The sequence below is a fragment of the Amblyraja radiata genome, chromosome 28 (assembly GCF_010909765.2).
Source record: "Amblyraja radiata isolate CabotCenter1 chromosome 28, sAmbRad1.1.pri, whole genome shotgun sequence".
Lineage (NCBI taxonomy): Eukaryota > Metazoa > Chordata > Chondrichthyes > Rajiformes > Rajidae > Amblyraja > Amblyraja radiata.
In genome coordinates, this window is record NC_045983.1 from 35,927,090 (window position 1) to 35,940,668 (window position 13,579).

A 13,579-nucleotide genomic window follows, 5' to 3' on the forward strand; every position below is an offset into this window, starting at 1 on the left:
TCGGGAATAAATAGGAGATTTTCAAGTTAAACTGGTGTAACCAGTGTGGTTCCACGGGAGGAGCCTGGCCGGGGACAACTGCTACCAAAGTGTATCAACAATTTGCAAGAAGGAATCCTGTATCTAAGATAGACACAAAATGCTGGAGTAACTCAGCGGGTCAGGCAGCGTCTGCGAAGAGAATGAATGGGTGGCGTTTAGGGTCAGAGGATGAGACAGAGTGTCACTGTGAGATTGGGAAAGGTTGACTTGTTACAAGCTTCATCCTCATCTGATGTGAAGAAGGGGTTCGGCCCGAAACGTTGCCTATTTCCTTCGCTCCATAGATGCTGCTGCACCCGCTGAGTTTCTCCAGCATTTTGTCCACCTTCGATCTTCCAGCATCTGCAGTTCCTTCTTAAACATCCTAATCTGAATGTTTCGATTGAGTTAAACTTGAGCCGCCGTTGGGAGCGGGTTCAGGAGGCTGGGGTGGGGGTGAGGGAGGGGTGTGAGGGAGGGGGGTCCAGTAGAGAGGTCCCTCCTCCACGGCACAGGCAACCCAGGGGTTAATGCAAGATGCGCCGCTCCCTCCTCTCTCCGCTCCGCTCTGCCGGCGGGAGGGGTCTGATCCCGGGGCGGGACCCGGGCGTTACCACCGCCCACCAGCGAGCGCGGAGTCGCGGTCGCCCCCAGCCCGGCTATGGTCGCCCAGAGCCACCCGCTGCTCGCCATCCTGCTGTCGGCGCTGAGTTTCAAGGCGCTGCGCTCGGCGGTGCGGGCACGGGGACTGGCGCCTCCGCTCACAGACCCGACCCGGGCGTGGAGATGGATCAACCTGCACGTCTCGCTGCTCCACTCGGCGCTCAGTGGACCATGGGCGCTGCTCTGGTGAGTCCCGCACCCCACCCCACCCCACCCACTGACTCACCCCGGGGTCACCCATGGGTGCCCGCTCATTGTCCACACTTGACTCCACGCCACCCCGGCGCTGGTGCCGCCAGCGATGGACATTCATTCTACTCTTACAGGTTGAAAATAAACTTGAGGGCTTGAATACAAACCTGACCGCAGTTTCATCGTCTTTAGCTGAAAGGAGTTTTCACCGCAGTTACCGGTGATGTCCAAGTTTCCTGTTGGTTAACTGGATCACACAACGCGGTTTGTGCCCCCCCCCCCCCCCCCCCCCCCCCGGGCGCTCCCCACACCCTGAGCTCCCCACTCATCCCCACCCCTACAGTAAACCCCTTACCCCCCCACCCCGTGACCCGCACCCTCTGTCTCCTCCACCTCCACCACAATCACCCACCCTCTTTCCAGTGGCCCCCACTGTGCCCACCACCCCTCTACCCCTTGCCCTGTACCCCTTGCCCTGTACCCCTTGCCCTGAACCCCTTGCCCTGTACCCCTTGCATTCTGCCCCTTGCCCTGACTAGACGACAGCCCAACCTGCCCAGTGTAGGTCTTGCCCTTGTTCCACAAAAGGATTCCGCTGTGGCTGCAGAAATATGAGACTACAAACATTTACAAACGATCAACATTGAATAGGTACTGTAGATAAAGCTACAGGTGAACACATTAGCAAATGCCCCTTCCTGTGTTCCTTCTCCCAGTCCCACATTCCCGTCTGATGTCAGTCAGGTGCCACTGTGCCTGAGCGGGTCAGGGTGCTGGTGAATCTCGGCAACGTTACTCTCCCATCATTGGAACATTCGGAGTCATACAGCATGGAAACAGGCCCTTCAGCCCAACTTGCCCACACCGGCCAACATGTCCCAGCTACACTAGTCCTACCTGCCTGCGTTAGGTCCATATCCCTCCAAACCTGTCCTATCCATTAACCTGTCTAAACGTTGGGATAATCCCAGCCTCAACTACCTTCTCTGGCAGCTTGTTCCATACACCCACCACCCTTTGTGTGAAAAGGTTACCCCTCAGATTCCTATTACAATTTTTCCCCTTCACCTTGAACCTATGTCCTCTGGTCCTCGATTCCCCTACTCTGGACAAGAGACTCTGCATCTCCCCGAGCTATTCCTCTCAAGCCTTTTTGACCACCTCATCTACCTGCGACTCGACCTTCAAGGAACTCCTGGATCCCTCTGCTCTACAACACTACCCAGAGGCCTACCATTCACTGTGTAGGTCCTGCCCTTGTTCGACGTCCCAAAATACAACACCTCACACTTCTCTGTATTAAATTCCATCAACCATTCCTCCGCCCACCTGGCCAATCGATCCAGATCCTGCTGCAATCTTTCACAACCATCTTCACTATCTGCAAAACCACTCACTTTTGTATCATCAGCAAACTTGTTAATCTTGCCCTGTATGTTCTCATCCAAATCATTGATGTAGATAACAAACAGTAACGGGCCCAGCACTGTACCCCGAGGCACACCACTAGTCACAGGCCTCCAGTCTGAGAAGCAACCTTCCACCATCACCCTCTGCTTCCTTCCATGGAGCCAATTTGCTATCCATTCAGCTATCTCTCTTTGGATCCCATGCGATCTAAGTTTCCAGAGCAGCCTACCATGTGGAACCTTGTCGAATGCCTTACTGAAATCCATGTACACAATATCTACAGCTCTGCCCTCATCGACCTTTTTGGTCACGTCTTCAAATAAAATAAATCAAATTTGTGAGACACAACCTCCCACGTACAAAACCATGCTGACTGTCCCTAATCAGCCCTTGCCCATCCAAATGCCTGTATAACCTATCCCTCAGAATACTCTCTAGTAACTCCGACTACAGATGTTAAGCTCACCGGCCTATAAATCCCTGCATTTTCCCTGCAGCCCTTCTTGAAAAGAGGCACAACATTTGCCACCCTCCAGTCTTCCGGCACCTCTCCTGTAAATTGTAAAACTCGTAAATTTCAACCATGGTCCCGCAATTTCCTCTCTTGTTTCCCGCAATGTCCTTGGATATATCTGATCTGGCCCTGGAGATTTGTCTAGCTTCAAACACGACAGTACCTTCAGTATTTCTTTAACGGTAACACTGACTGCTCTTAAGATACTTCCATTGACTGGCTCATGTTCCTCCGTCCTACTGCCTTTCTCCTCAGTAAATACAGAGGAGTAATACTCATTGAAGACCTTGCCCATCTCCTGTGGCTCCACACAGAGGTGACCACTTTGATTCCAGAGAGGTCCCACTCTCTCTCTAGTTACCGATTTCCCCCTTATGTATTTATAACATCTTGGTATTGTCCGTAATGCTGCCCGCCAGAGCTATCTCCTGGCCCCTTTTTGCCCATCTGATCTCCTTTTTCAGTTTACTCCTTAGTTCCCAAAACTCCTCCAGGGATGCACTTGATCCCAGCTGCCTACACCTGTCCCATGCATCCTTCTTGTTTTTGACCAATGCCTCAATTTCCTTCATCAGCCAAGCTTCCTTACGTTTGCCTGCTTTAACGGGGATGTACATACCCTGAGCTTTCATCAGCACACTTTTATAAACATCCCACTTGGCCGATGTTCCTTTCCCCTCAAATAATCTGCTCTAGTCAACTTGAGCAAGACCTTCTCTGCTGTGGGGTTCCACAAGGTTCCATCCTTGGCCCCATTCTCTTCTCCCTGTATATGCTCCCCTTAGGCCAAGTTATTCAAAGGCACGGCATTTCCTTCCATTGTTACGCAGACGATACACAACTCTATCTCCCCCTGAAGCCCAAAAACCAATCAAATCTACTTAACCTTACTCGCTGCCTCGAGGATATAAAGTGCTGGATGGCCCAGAACTTCCTCCAACTAAACGAGAGTAAGTCTGAGGTCATCCTTCTCGGCCCCTCGGACTCAATCAAAATGATAGCAGGCAGCCTTGGAAGCCTTACCCCACTACTCAAACCTCACGTCAAAAACCTCGGCGTGATATTTGACTCAGCACTGAAATTTGACAAACAAGTCAATGCTGTGGTAAAAGCTAGTTTCTTTCAGCTTCGGACAATAGCTAAAATAAAACAATTCCTCCACTTTGATGACCTCGAAAAGATCATCCACACATTCATCTCCTCCCGCCTAGATTACTGCAACTCCCTTTACACTGGCATCAGCCAATCTTCCCTGTCCCGCCTGTAACTGGTCCAAAACGCCGCAGCGAGACTCCTGACGGGCAACCGAGAAAGGGACCACATCACCCCGATCCTGGCCTCTCTCCACTGGCTCCCTGTGCGGTTCCGTATACATTTCAAGACCCTCCTCTATGTCTACAAAGCCCTCAATGGGCTTGCCCCCTCCTACATTAAAAGTCTTCTCACCCACCACACAACCTCCAGGTCCCTCAGATCGGTCGACTTGGGGCTGCTGAATATCCCGCTGTCTAGGCATAAGCTTAGGGGCGACCGCGCCTTTGCGGTTGCAGCTCCTAGACTGTGGAACAGCATCCCCCTTCCCATCAGAACTTCCCCCTCCATCGACTCCTTTAAGTCAAGACTAAAATCTTATCTATACTCCCAAGCCTTTCCTGACGTCCACTGAACGAGGGTTATATGTATATATGTATGTAGTTTGTTTGTTTATACTATTCTTATAACAAATGTAAAGCACTTTGGCCAACGAGAGTTGTTTTTTAAATGTGCTATATAAATAAATGTGACTTGACTTAACTCATACCCTCAAAGTTGGCCTTACCCCAGTTGAGCATTTTATAATGCAGTGAACAGATTAACTTTACATCTGAAACAGCTAATTGTCAATTAAATAGTTTGGGTCTTCCTGAAAGGCATGATTTGAACACATGTCTGTCTATCTAATTTCCATTATTATCAGGTAACCTAACCCTAATCCTAGATAATGTTTAGAATGATTTCTTAAGCCCTGTACCTCTCAGTTTGAGTGCAATGGGGATCTGATTGACGATGGAAGCATTGGTGCCAGCCTCAGTTACACTTGAGACACAGTGCAGGCCCATTGATGTGGTTGGGGAGGGAGGCCATTCAGACTCTGCATCAATGGGGAGTGGATATGTTTCCAAGACAGGATTGTGTGTGGATCTAAAGAAAAGCTTGGACCAGCTCCCTGACCTTGTGAGCAAATGTGGTGCCTTTTGGAGATGGAGCAAGTTGCAACTACTGTGCTTCAATGATGGAGGATGTAAACATGTAAGGAGATGGATGGATTACCAGCCAAGGCAACGGCTTTGCCTTGGAAAACTGACTGATTGAGTGTCGTAACTGCACTCACTCTAGGCAAGTGACGAGCATTTTGCTCCTGACCAGTGCCATGTAGATTTTGTAGGACTCGTCACGCAGTTCAGTGACAAAAAAATCAGTTCCCTGTAAAAGCAGATCATGCTGGATGCACTCACCAGGCCAGGCCATACCTGCAGACGGTGCAACAGGTCAATAGAACAAACCCTCTCTTGTAGCAGTCTAGTGTCTAGTCCATGGCTGGTCCTCTATATCTGATGGGCACTGGAGGACTCGATGACATGATCTGAGTGTTAACAATGGGCGTGGGGACTCCCTTGTTGAAGATGGTTGTTGTCTTTTGTGACACCTCCCATCGCGTGCCATATTGTTTCAGACATGCTGCATGGAGACACCCAGGAAGTGTGAATGGAGTTCCTAAAGCACTGTTCACAGAAAAACATGGGTTCCTGCTCGTGACCAGAGCAAGGTCATTTATCTGTTCAAAAGGGAACTGCAGATGCTGGAATATCGAAGGTACACACAATTGCTGGGGAAACTCAGCGGGTGCAGCAGCATCCATAGATGGGCATCCATAGATGCTGCTGCACCCGCTGAGTTTCCCCAGAAATTGTGTGTACCTAAGGTCATTTATCTGGTAATTTAGCTTCTTGTTAATCTCTGGGTTTATGCCATGTCCATGTCAGCTGTGATGATTTGCCAGAGTGACTACTCTTCTTTTCAAAAAGTACTTTATTCAACATGAAAGAATGAATATTGCTGAGGATATAAAAGGCGTTGCGTAACAGCACGCCCATTGTTTAAGTTAAAATGTGAGGGGTCGGAGCAAGCAGGTTACCATGGGAGCAACGTATGCAGTAATTGCTATCGGGAAGACCAGAAGCACCAGAGATGTGCTAACACAGTGCGAATACATGTAACAAAGTACACAGTACACATTACTTTAGTTGCCCCCCCCGCGGAACTGTCTGTCTTTTCAATACGACGTATATCCCTGAATATTCAGTTCCCAGCCCTGGCCCTCTTGCAGCCGTCTCTGTAATTCCCACAACATCATACTTGCCAATCGCTAACTGAGCCTCAAGCTCATCCACTTTATTTCTTACACTTCACGCATTCACTTATAACACTTTTAATTCGGTATTCACCTCCCCTCTCACACCAGTTCCTATTTCACCTGACCTTGCTCTTATCCCTTCTTGAACTTTCCGTCCCATTAATTCGGGTGTCCTTCTTTTCCTATATACCCTTTCCCTTTAACACTATCCATATACTCCCAATTTGTCAACCCCCCCCCCCCGCTATTTAGTTTAAACCCACATGTGTAGTACTAGCAAACCTGCCTGCCAGAATGTTGGTCCCCCTCAGATTATAATTCTGATAACAATACAATCCTTTGAAATTAAGAAGACGTTTATAATTTCTAATGGAAGAGCTCCATCCTGTTTGATCTTTCCTGATTCATGGAATCAGTCTCTGGTGATGTTATTTTTCTGCATCCTTTCTTATGATGTGGAAACCAGGTTTCTTCACAGTGCTCCATGCAGGATCTGACCATGTTTCCTAAAGCCCCTGTCCCACTTAGGCAATTTTGTTCGGCGACTACAGGTGACTAGGCTGTTGCCACATGGTTGTGGGGTGATGCCTGGATGGTCGTGAGTAGTCTCCTCAAGTCGCCTAACGAGTCGTAACCATTTTCTGGTCGCCACTGGATTTTGAGATTTTCAAAACTTTTCGGCGAATGTGGGCTTGACGTAGCTTGTCTTCTCCGGTCCGATCGTAGGTGCTGTCGTAGGTTGTCACCAGGTGACGTAGGTTGTCGCCGGGTACTGACTTTGGTGAATTCCATTGGCGACTACCTACGTCAACCTACGTTGACCGGCGACAGGTATCGGCGACTGAATTGTCTTCAGTGGTTGCCGACATGGTCGTTGCTTGTCGTAGCTTGTCGCGGGTGGACGTAGGTTGATTTTGGTTGCCGTAGGTTGTCGCCTGTGTGGTCGTAGGTGGATGTCCTAATGGGTCGCCGGTTGTCGGTAGCTTGCCGTAGTTTGACGTCGACTAGGTGGTAGGTTGTCGTAGCTTGTCGTAGACATTGTCTAAGGGGGTTCCAGTCGACGCTTTTTCGGCGACGTGTTATGACCGTGGCAGTCGCTGGCAGTAGCAGAGAAAATCGCCTGTGGGACAGGCCCTTAAAGCAGTTAATGTAAGTTCTATTACTGTTTAATTCTGTCCCCCAATAGATAACCACTGTTTGCTGATTTCATGGCCATATAAACCAGTCATGTTTGAGAATAACAAGAACTTTCACATGGACAACACCAAGAGAAGCAACACAGCAAAGGAGAAATGAATCATCTTTGTGAATACACGTGTAACATTTACCATGATCTTCCCATGGAAACTTCCTCAGCATCTGCTGTGACAGGTGACCAGCAGTAGTGATTTGGGAATTCCTATTTCTCCGTTAGCTAATTAGGTTCCATAAATCCCAAAGATTGTGGGATGACAGTAGAAAGTAGGGGGAATGAAAACTATCAGAATGCCACCAAAGCTAACTGGTTCAGTGACATTCCTGTTTGGTTTCACCTACCTGTGAATCTTTGGCTGAGACGGATTGCTGACAAAACTTTTTCTTCTTCTTGCATATGGCGTGCACAGCCTGAAGTTGTAAGACAACTTGCTCTGTTTGATCTTCTGTTTGTGCACGGCAAGTTGATTTCATTCGTCGAAATAGGGTGGACTACGTTGTAATCTCACACCCTGCTGACAAAACATAGCAAGTGATTCCAATCCCATAGTAAACAGCTTGCACAATCGTACACCCAAAAATAGAAATAATAAGGATAATAAATTCCTTTTGCTTGATGCTATGCAGTAATCTACGTTATTCGTCTTCAGTCTAATACTGTGTACTGTATCACAACTTATGTAAAGCACAGTTCAGTAACATGTCTCTTTCTCCTCTCTTGCAGTGTTTACAACGCGCCTGAAATGTTAACTGACATTTATGCGTTCCAAAGTTCCTTTTCGTACTCGCTTGTCTGTTTTTCCACAGGTGAGAATCTCTGTCAATGGGAATGTCATGAACAGTGTAAAAAAAATAATGGCCATATTCAGAGGTTCTTCCTGACAGTAAACTCAGACAAATGTCCCAGCTAGCAGAAAGCCTGGTTAGAGTGGATGTGGAGAGGATGTTTCCACCAGTGGAAGAGTCTAGGACCAGAGGTCATAGCTTAGCCTCAGAATAAAAGGACTATCCTTTAGGAATGAGGTGAGGAGGAATTTCTTTAGTCAGAGGGTGGTGAATCTGTGGAAATCATTGCCACAGACGGCTGTGGAGACCAACTCAATGGGTATTTCTAAGGCAAAGATAGATAGATTGTTGATTAGCATGGGTGTCGGGGGTTATGAGGAGAAGGCAGAAGAATGGGGTTCAGAGGGAGAGATAGATTAGCCATGATTGAATGGCAGAGTTGACTTGATGGGCCGAATGGCCTAATTCTGCTCCTCATGCGATGCGGTGCCATATCTGTGTGATGTATAGTTTCCAATGCCCATGGTGATCTGCCAGAGATATGTGTCACTGTCACATCTGGATGAATGAGCCTCTAATGAAACTTATTTCACTGCAAAATGGAGAGTTCAATATGTGTATGAAGGAACTGCAGATGCTGGTTTACACCGAAGATAGACACAAAATGCTGGAGTTACTCAGCGGGACAAGCAGCATCAATGGATAGAAAGACTGGATGACGTTTCGGCTGAAAGGGAGACACAGAGATATGGAAGGGTAAGATGTGAAAATGAGATATCAAGGGATGTAGATTTGGGAAAATGTAGAATAGATCATTATTAGCTGGGGAAAGTGACAACGAAGCTTACAAAAATAAAATGTAATCAGGAGGACAGTCAGACTGTGGGAGAACTAGGTATACTTTGTTGTCACCTTCCCCTAGCTAACAATGATCTATGTACATTTTCCTTGATCTATGTCCCCTTTGATGTCTCATTTTCACACCTTACCCTTCCATATCTCTGTGTCTCCCTCTCCCCTGACTCTCAGTCTGAAGAAGGGCATCGACCCGAAACGTCACCCATTCCTTCTCTCCAGAGAATTCATTATCATTGATCCAATCCTGTTCTGGTCATAGCATCAACAAAGTTTTCAAATTTACATTGGAAAATGTGTTATTTTAAGCAATGCATCTGTGGGGTTTTTTTTCTATTGCCTTTCAAGTCCACTCACTGGAATTTGGAAGAGTGAGACGGGATCTAATTGAAACTCACAACATTTTGTCGAGGCTGAAGATTAGATGTGGAAGGTAGACAAAAGTGCTGGAGAAAGTCAGCGGGTGCAGCAGCATTATGGAGCGAAGGAACTAGGCAACGTTTCGGGCCTAAACCCTTCTTCAGACTGATGTGGGGGGGGGGGGGGGGGGGGGGGGCCGTAAAGAAGAAAGGAAGAGGAGGCGCCAGAGGGCTGAGGGAGAGCTGAGAAGGGGAGGAGACAGTCAGGGCTACCTGAAATTGGAGAAGTCAATGTTCATGCCGCTGGGGTATAAACTGCCCAAGCGAAATATGGTGGTCCTCACTCTGGCCATGGAGGAGGCCCAGGACAGAAAGGTCAGATTCGGAATGGGAGGGGGAGTTGAAATGCTGAGCCACCGGGAGATCAGGTTGGTTATTGCGGACCGAGCGTAGGCGTTCGGGGAAGCGAGCGCCAAGCCTACGCTTGGTCTCACCGATGTAGATCAGCTTGGAGGAGATACAGGTGAACCTCTGTCACACCTGGAACGACTGCTTGGGTCCTTGAATGGAGGGGGGAGGTAAAACGACAAATGTAGCATTTCTTGCGGTTGCAAGGGAAAATGCCCGGGGAGGGGGTGGTACGGGTGGGAAGGGACGAAATGACCAGGGAGTTATGGAGGGAGCGGTCTTTGCGGAAGCAGACAGGGAGGAGATGTGAAGATGTGGCGAGTGGTGGGGTCACGTTGGAGGTGGCAAAAATGACGGAGGATTATTTGTTGTCTGTGACGGATAGTAGGGTGGAAGGTGAGGACTAGGGGGACTCTGCCCTTGATACGAGTGGGGGATGTGAGAGAGAGCGCAGTGTTACGTGGTATGGAAGAAAACCTGGTGAGAGCCTCATCCTGGGTGCAGATGCGGCGTAGACGGAGGAATTGGGAGTAGGGGATGGAGTCCTTATAGGAAGCAGGGTGGGAAGAAGTGTAGTCTAGATAGCCATGGGAGTCAGTGGGTTTATAGTGGATGTCGGTCAGAAGTCTATCACCTGTGATGGAGATAGTGAGGTCAAAAAATGGTAGGGAAGTGTTGGAAATGGTCCAGGTGTATTTGAGTGCCGGATGGAAGTTAGTGGTGAAGTGGATGAAGCCAGTGAGTTGTGTGTGGGTGCAGGAGGTTGCACCAAAGCAATCGTCGATGTAGCGGAGGTAGAGGTCGGGGATGGGGCCCTGGTACGTCTCGAACAAGGATTGTTCGACGTATCCTACAAAGAGGCAGGCATAGCTAGGGCCCATGCGCGTGCCTTGTGTTTGGAGGAAATGGGAGGAGTCAAACGAAAAGTTATTAAGGGCAAGGACCAGCTCTGCTAGGCAAAGGAGAGTATCTGTAGACGGGGATTGGATGGTTCTCCGGTCGAGGAAGAACCGGAGGGCTTTGAGACCATACTGGTGGGGGATGGAGGTGTAGAGTGACTAGACGTCCATGGTGAAGATGAGGGGACGGGGGCCTAGAGAACGGAATTCCCGGAGACGACAGAGAGTGTCTGAGGTGTCTGGAACATAGGGAGGGATTTAACCAGGGGGAATAGGATGGAGTCGAGGTATGTGGAAATAAATTCGGTAGGGCACGAACAGGCAGAGACAATGGGTCTACCAGGACAGTCTGGTTTGTGGATTTTGGGGAGAAGGTAAAATCGGGCCGTGCAGGGCTGGGGAACGATGAAGTTGGAGGCTTGGGGGGGGCAGGGAGCCGGAATTGATGAAGTCAGTGATGGTGCTAGAGATAGTGGCCTGGTGCCCGTCTGCGGGGTCATGGTCCAAGGATAATTAGGAGGAGGTGTCTGAGAGTTGGCGCCTGGCCTCAGCCTTGTAGAGATCATCACGCCACACTACCACGGCACGTCCCTTGTCGGCGGGTATGATAACACTGTCTGGTTTGTTGCGGAGTAAGTGGATGGCTGTACGTTCAGGGGGGTAGAGGTTAGAGTGAGACGGGAGTGGAGAAGTTGAGGCGGTTGATGTCCCACCGGCAGTTTAAAATAAAAAGGTCTAAAGCCGCTAGATGTCCATGAGGGGGGGTCCAAGAGGACGGGGTCCGTTGGAGACGGGAGAAGGGGTCATCAATGGGGGGCGAGGACTCCTTCCCATGGAAGAACGATGTAAGGCGGAAGCGACGGTAGAAGAGCTCCAAGTCGTGGCGGGCGCGGAACTCATTGAGGTGGGGATGGAGGGGGACGAAGGTGAGGCCTCTGTTGAGGACAGACCGTTCGGTATCTGAGAGGGGGAGGCCAGGGGGGATGGTGAACACACGGCAAGGATGGGGGTTAGGGCCGGAGGAAGGCAGGTGAGTGGACTGAGGCCGAGGCGATGTCTGGTGGACCCGGTGCAGCGGCAATGTTCGGTGGGCCCAGTGTGGCGGCAATGTTCGATGGGCCCGGTGTGGCGGCAATGTTCGATGGGCCCGGTGTGGCGGCAATGTTCGATGGGCCCGGTGTGGCGGCAATGTTCGATGGGCCCGGTGCAGCAGCGATGTTCGGTGAGCCCAGTGTGGCGGCAATGTTCGATGGGCCCGGTGTGGCGGCAATGTTCGATGGGCCTGGTGTGGCGGCAATGTTCGATGGGTCCGGTGTGGCGGCGATGCTTGGTGGGGCCCGGTGTGGCGGCGATGCTTGGTGGGGCCCGGTGTGGCGGCGAGGTGAGTAGGCCCCGGTGCGGCGGCGAGGTTTGGCGGTCACGTTATGGTGGCGATAGTCGGAGGAATCGGGGAGGGTGAGATAGAGTTACCGGTGAGGCAGCGAGGCTCGGCGTCATCGATAGGCTGGTGAAGGTCGGCGGCAGCGTCGGCGAAGGCGGCGACCTGGTGAGTGCTGGTGCTGCTCCTCGTGGGCAGGATGGCGTAGCGGGACTCGGGCAGGCAGCGTGGGCCAGTGTAGGGGCCTGGGGCCTGCAGGCAGTCGAGTCGCGGAGTGTCGGTGGCAGGAGAAGCCTGGAGGTGGGCTAGTTTTAGGTCCTTGGTGGAGTTAAGGTGGGCCAGGAATCATTGATTGAAGACGGATTTTCCGGCGGATGAAGTAGAGTTGGGGCCCGTTGCAGGTCTGGGTGAGTGAGGCCCGAGGTTTCGGGAGAATCAAAGTGAGGTCCTGCTGGTGCCGGCGCATCGCAGCCAGGGTAGATCTCAGTGCCCGGAAGGAGAATTGTTGAGTATGGTGGCAGATAGCTAGGCGGTATCGATAGTCCGGCTTGGGTCCGAACTGGGAGGTAGGAAACTGGAGCTGGAAGCCATGAGGTACAAGATGGAGGCGCAGGCAAGTGCCGAGGAAGTAAATGAGGCTGTGGTAACGGATGTGGTCGTTGAGTTGGAGGGAAGGGGGAATCACAGAGGGGGGGGGCAGTGAGAGAGGAGGTTGTTAAACTGTCTTCGGAGGGAGGAGGAGAACTTCTTCAAAGTAGGCATACCTTGAGATATCGCAGTGGAGTAGACAAAGTGTTTAAGAAGGAACTGCACATGCTGGAAGATCGAAGGTAGACAAAAGTGCTGGAGAAATTCTATGGAGCAAAGGAAATAGTGTGTTCCTTGGCAGAGGAAGGGTGTGGGATCTCAATCAAAAAATAGTTTCAGGTCACAAGATTCAGATTCAGATTCAACTTTAATTGTCATTGTCCGTGTACAGTACAGAGACAACGAAATGCATTTAGCATCTCCCTGGAAGAGCGACAAGGCAATAGATTTGGAGTTGAGAGGAGGAGAAATATCTTAATTGAGAGGATGGTGAACCAGTGGATCTCGTTACCTATGACCTGTCGAGGCCACTCATGCCATATACAAGTACAACAGGTAGTGCAAAGAGAAATACCAGAGTGCAGAGAATAGTGTTACTGTGTTGTAGCGTTATAGTTACAGAGAAAAAATCCAAGGTCTGCATTGAGGTAGGTTGGAAGAGCGGCTCTATCCTAGTTTATGGGAAGACCGTTCAGTAGTCAGATAACTGTGAGGAAGAAGCTGTTCCTGAAACAGGTAGAATGTGCTCTCAAGTTTGCTTGTTTTAAAGGATTAATCAAGGCAGTGCAACTTTGGTGATTCCTTAAACAATGCCCATGGAATAATTCTGTACATGGCCTGAATTATGAGGGATTTGGTGACAGATGCTCAGCACACAGAGCCTTGCATTTGACCTGGCTTCTCAAATTGCAAACTTGA

At 49.9% G+C, this 13,579-nt stretch overlaps 1 protein-coding gene across 1 annotated transcript in view; it reads left to right on the forward strand.

The window, feature by feature from the left end:
* The first annotated feature begins 512 nt into the window (after nt 1-512).
* Nucleotides 513-13,579, forward strand: part of tlcd1 (TLC domain containing 1) — a 42,217-nt gene continuing 29,150 nt past the window's right edge. The window contains exons 1-2 of the mRNA XM_033046325.1: nt 513-870; nt 8,113-8,195. Of these exons, the coding sequence (XP_032902216.1) occupies nt 683-870; nt 8,113-8,195 (271 nt within the window). The 5' untranslated portion in view covers nt 513-682. The remainder of the gene's footprint in view (nt 871-8,112; nt 8,196-13,579) is intronic.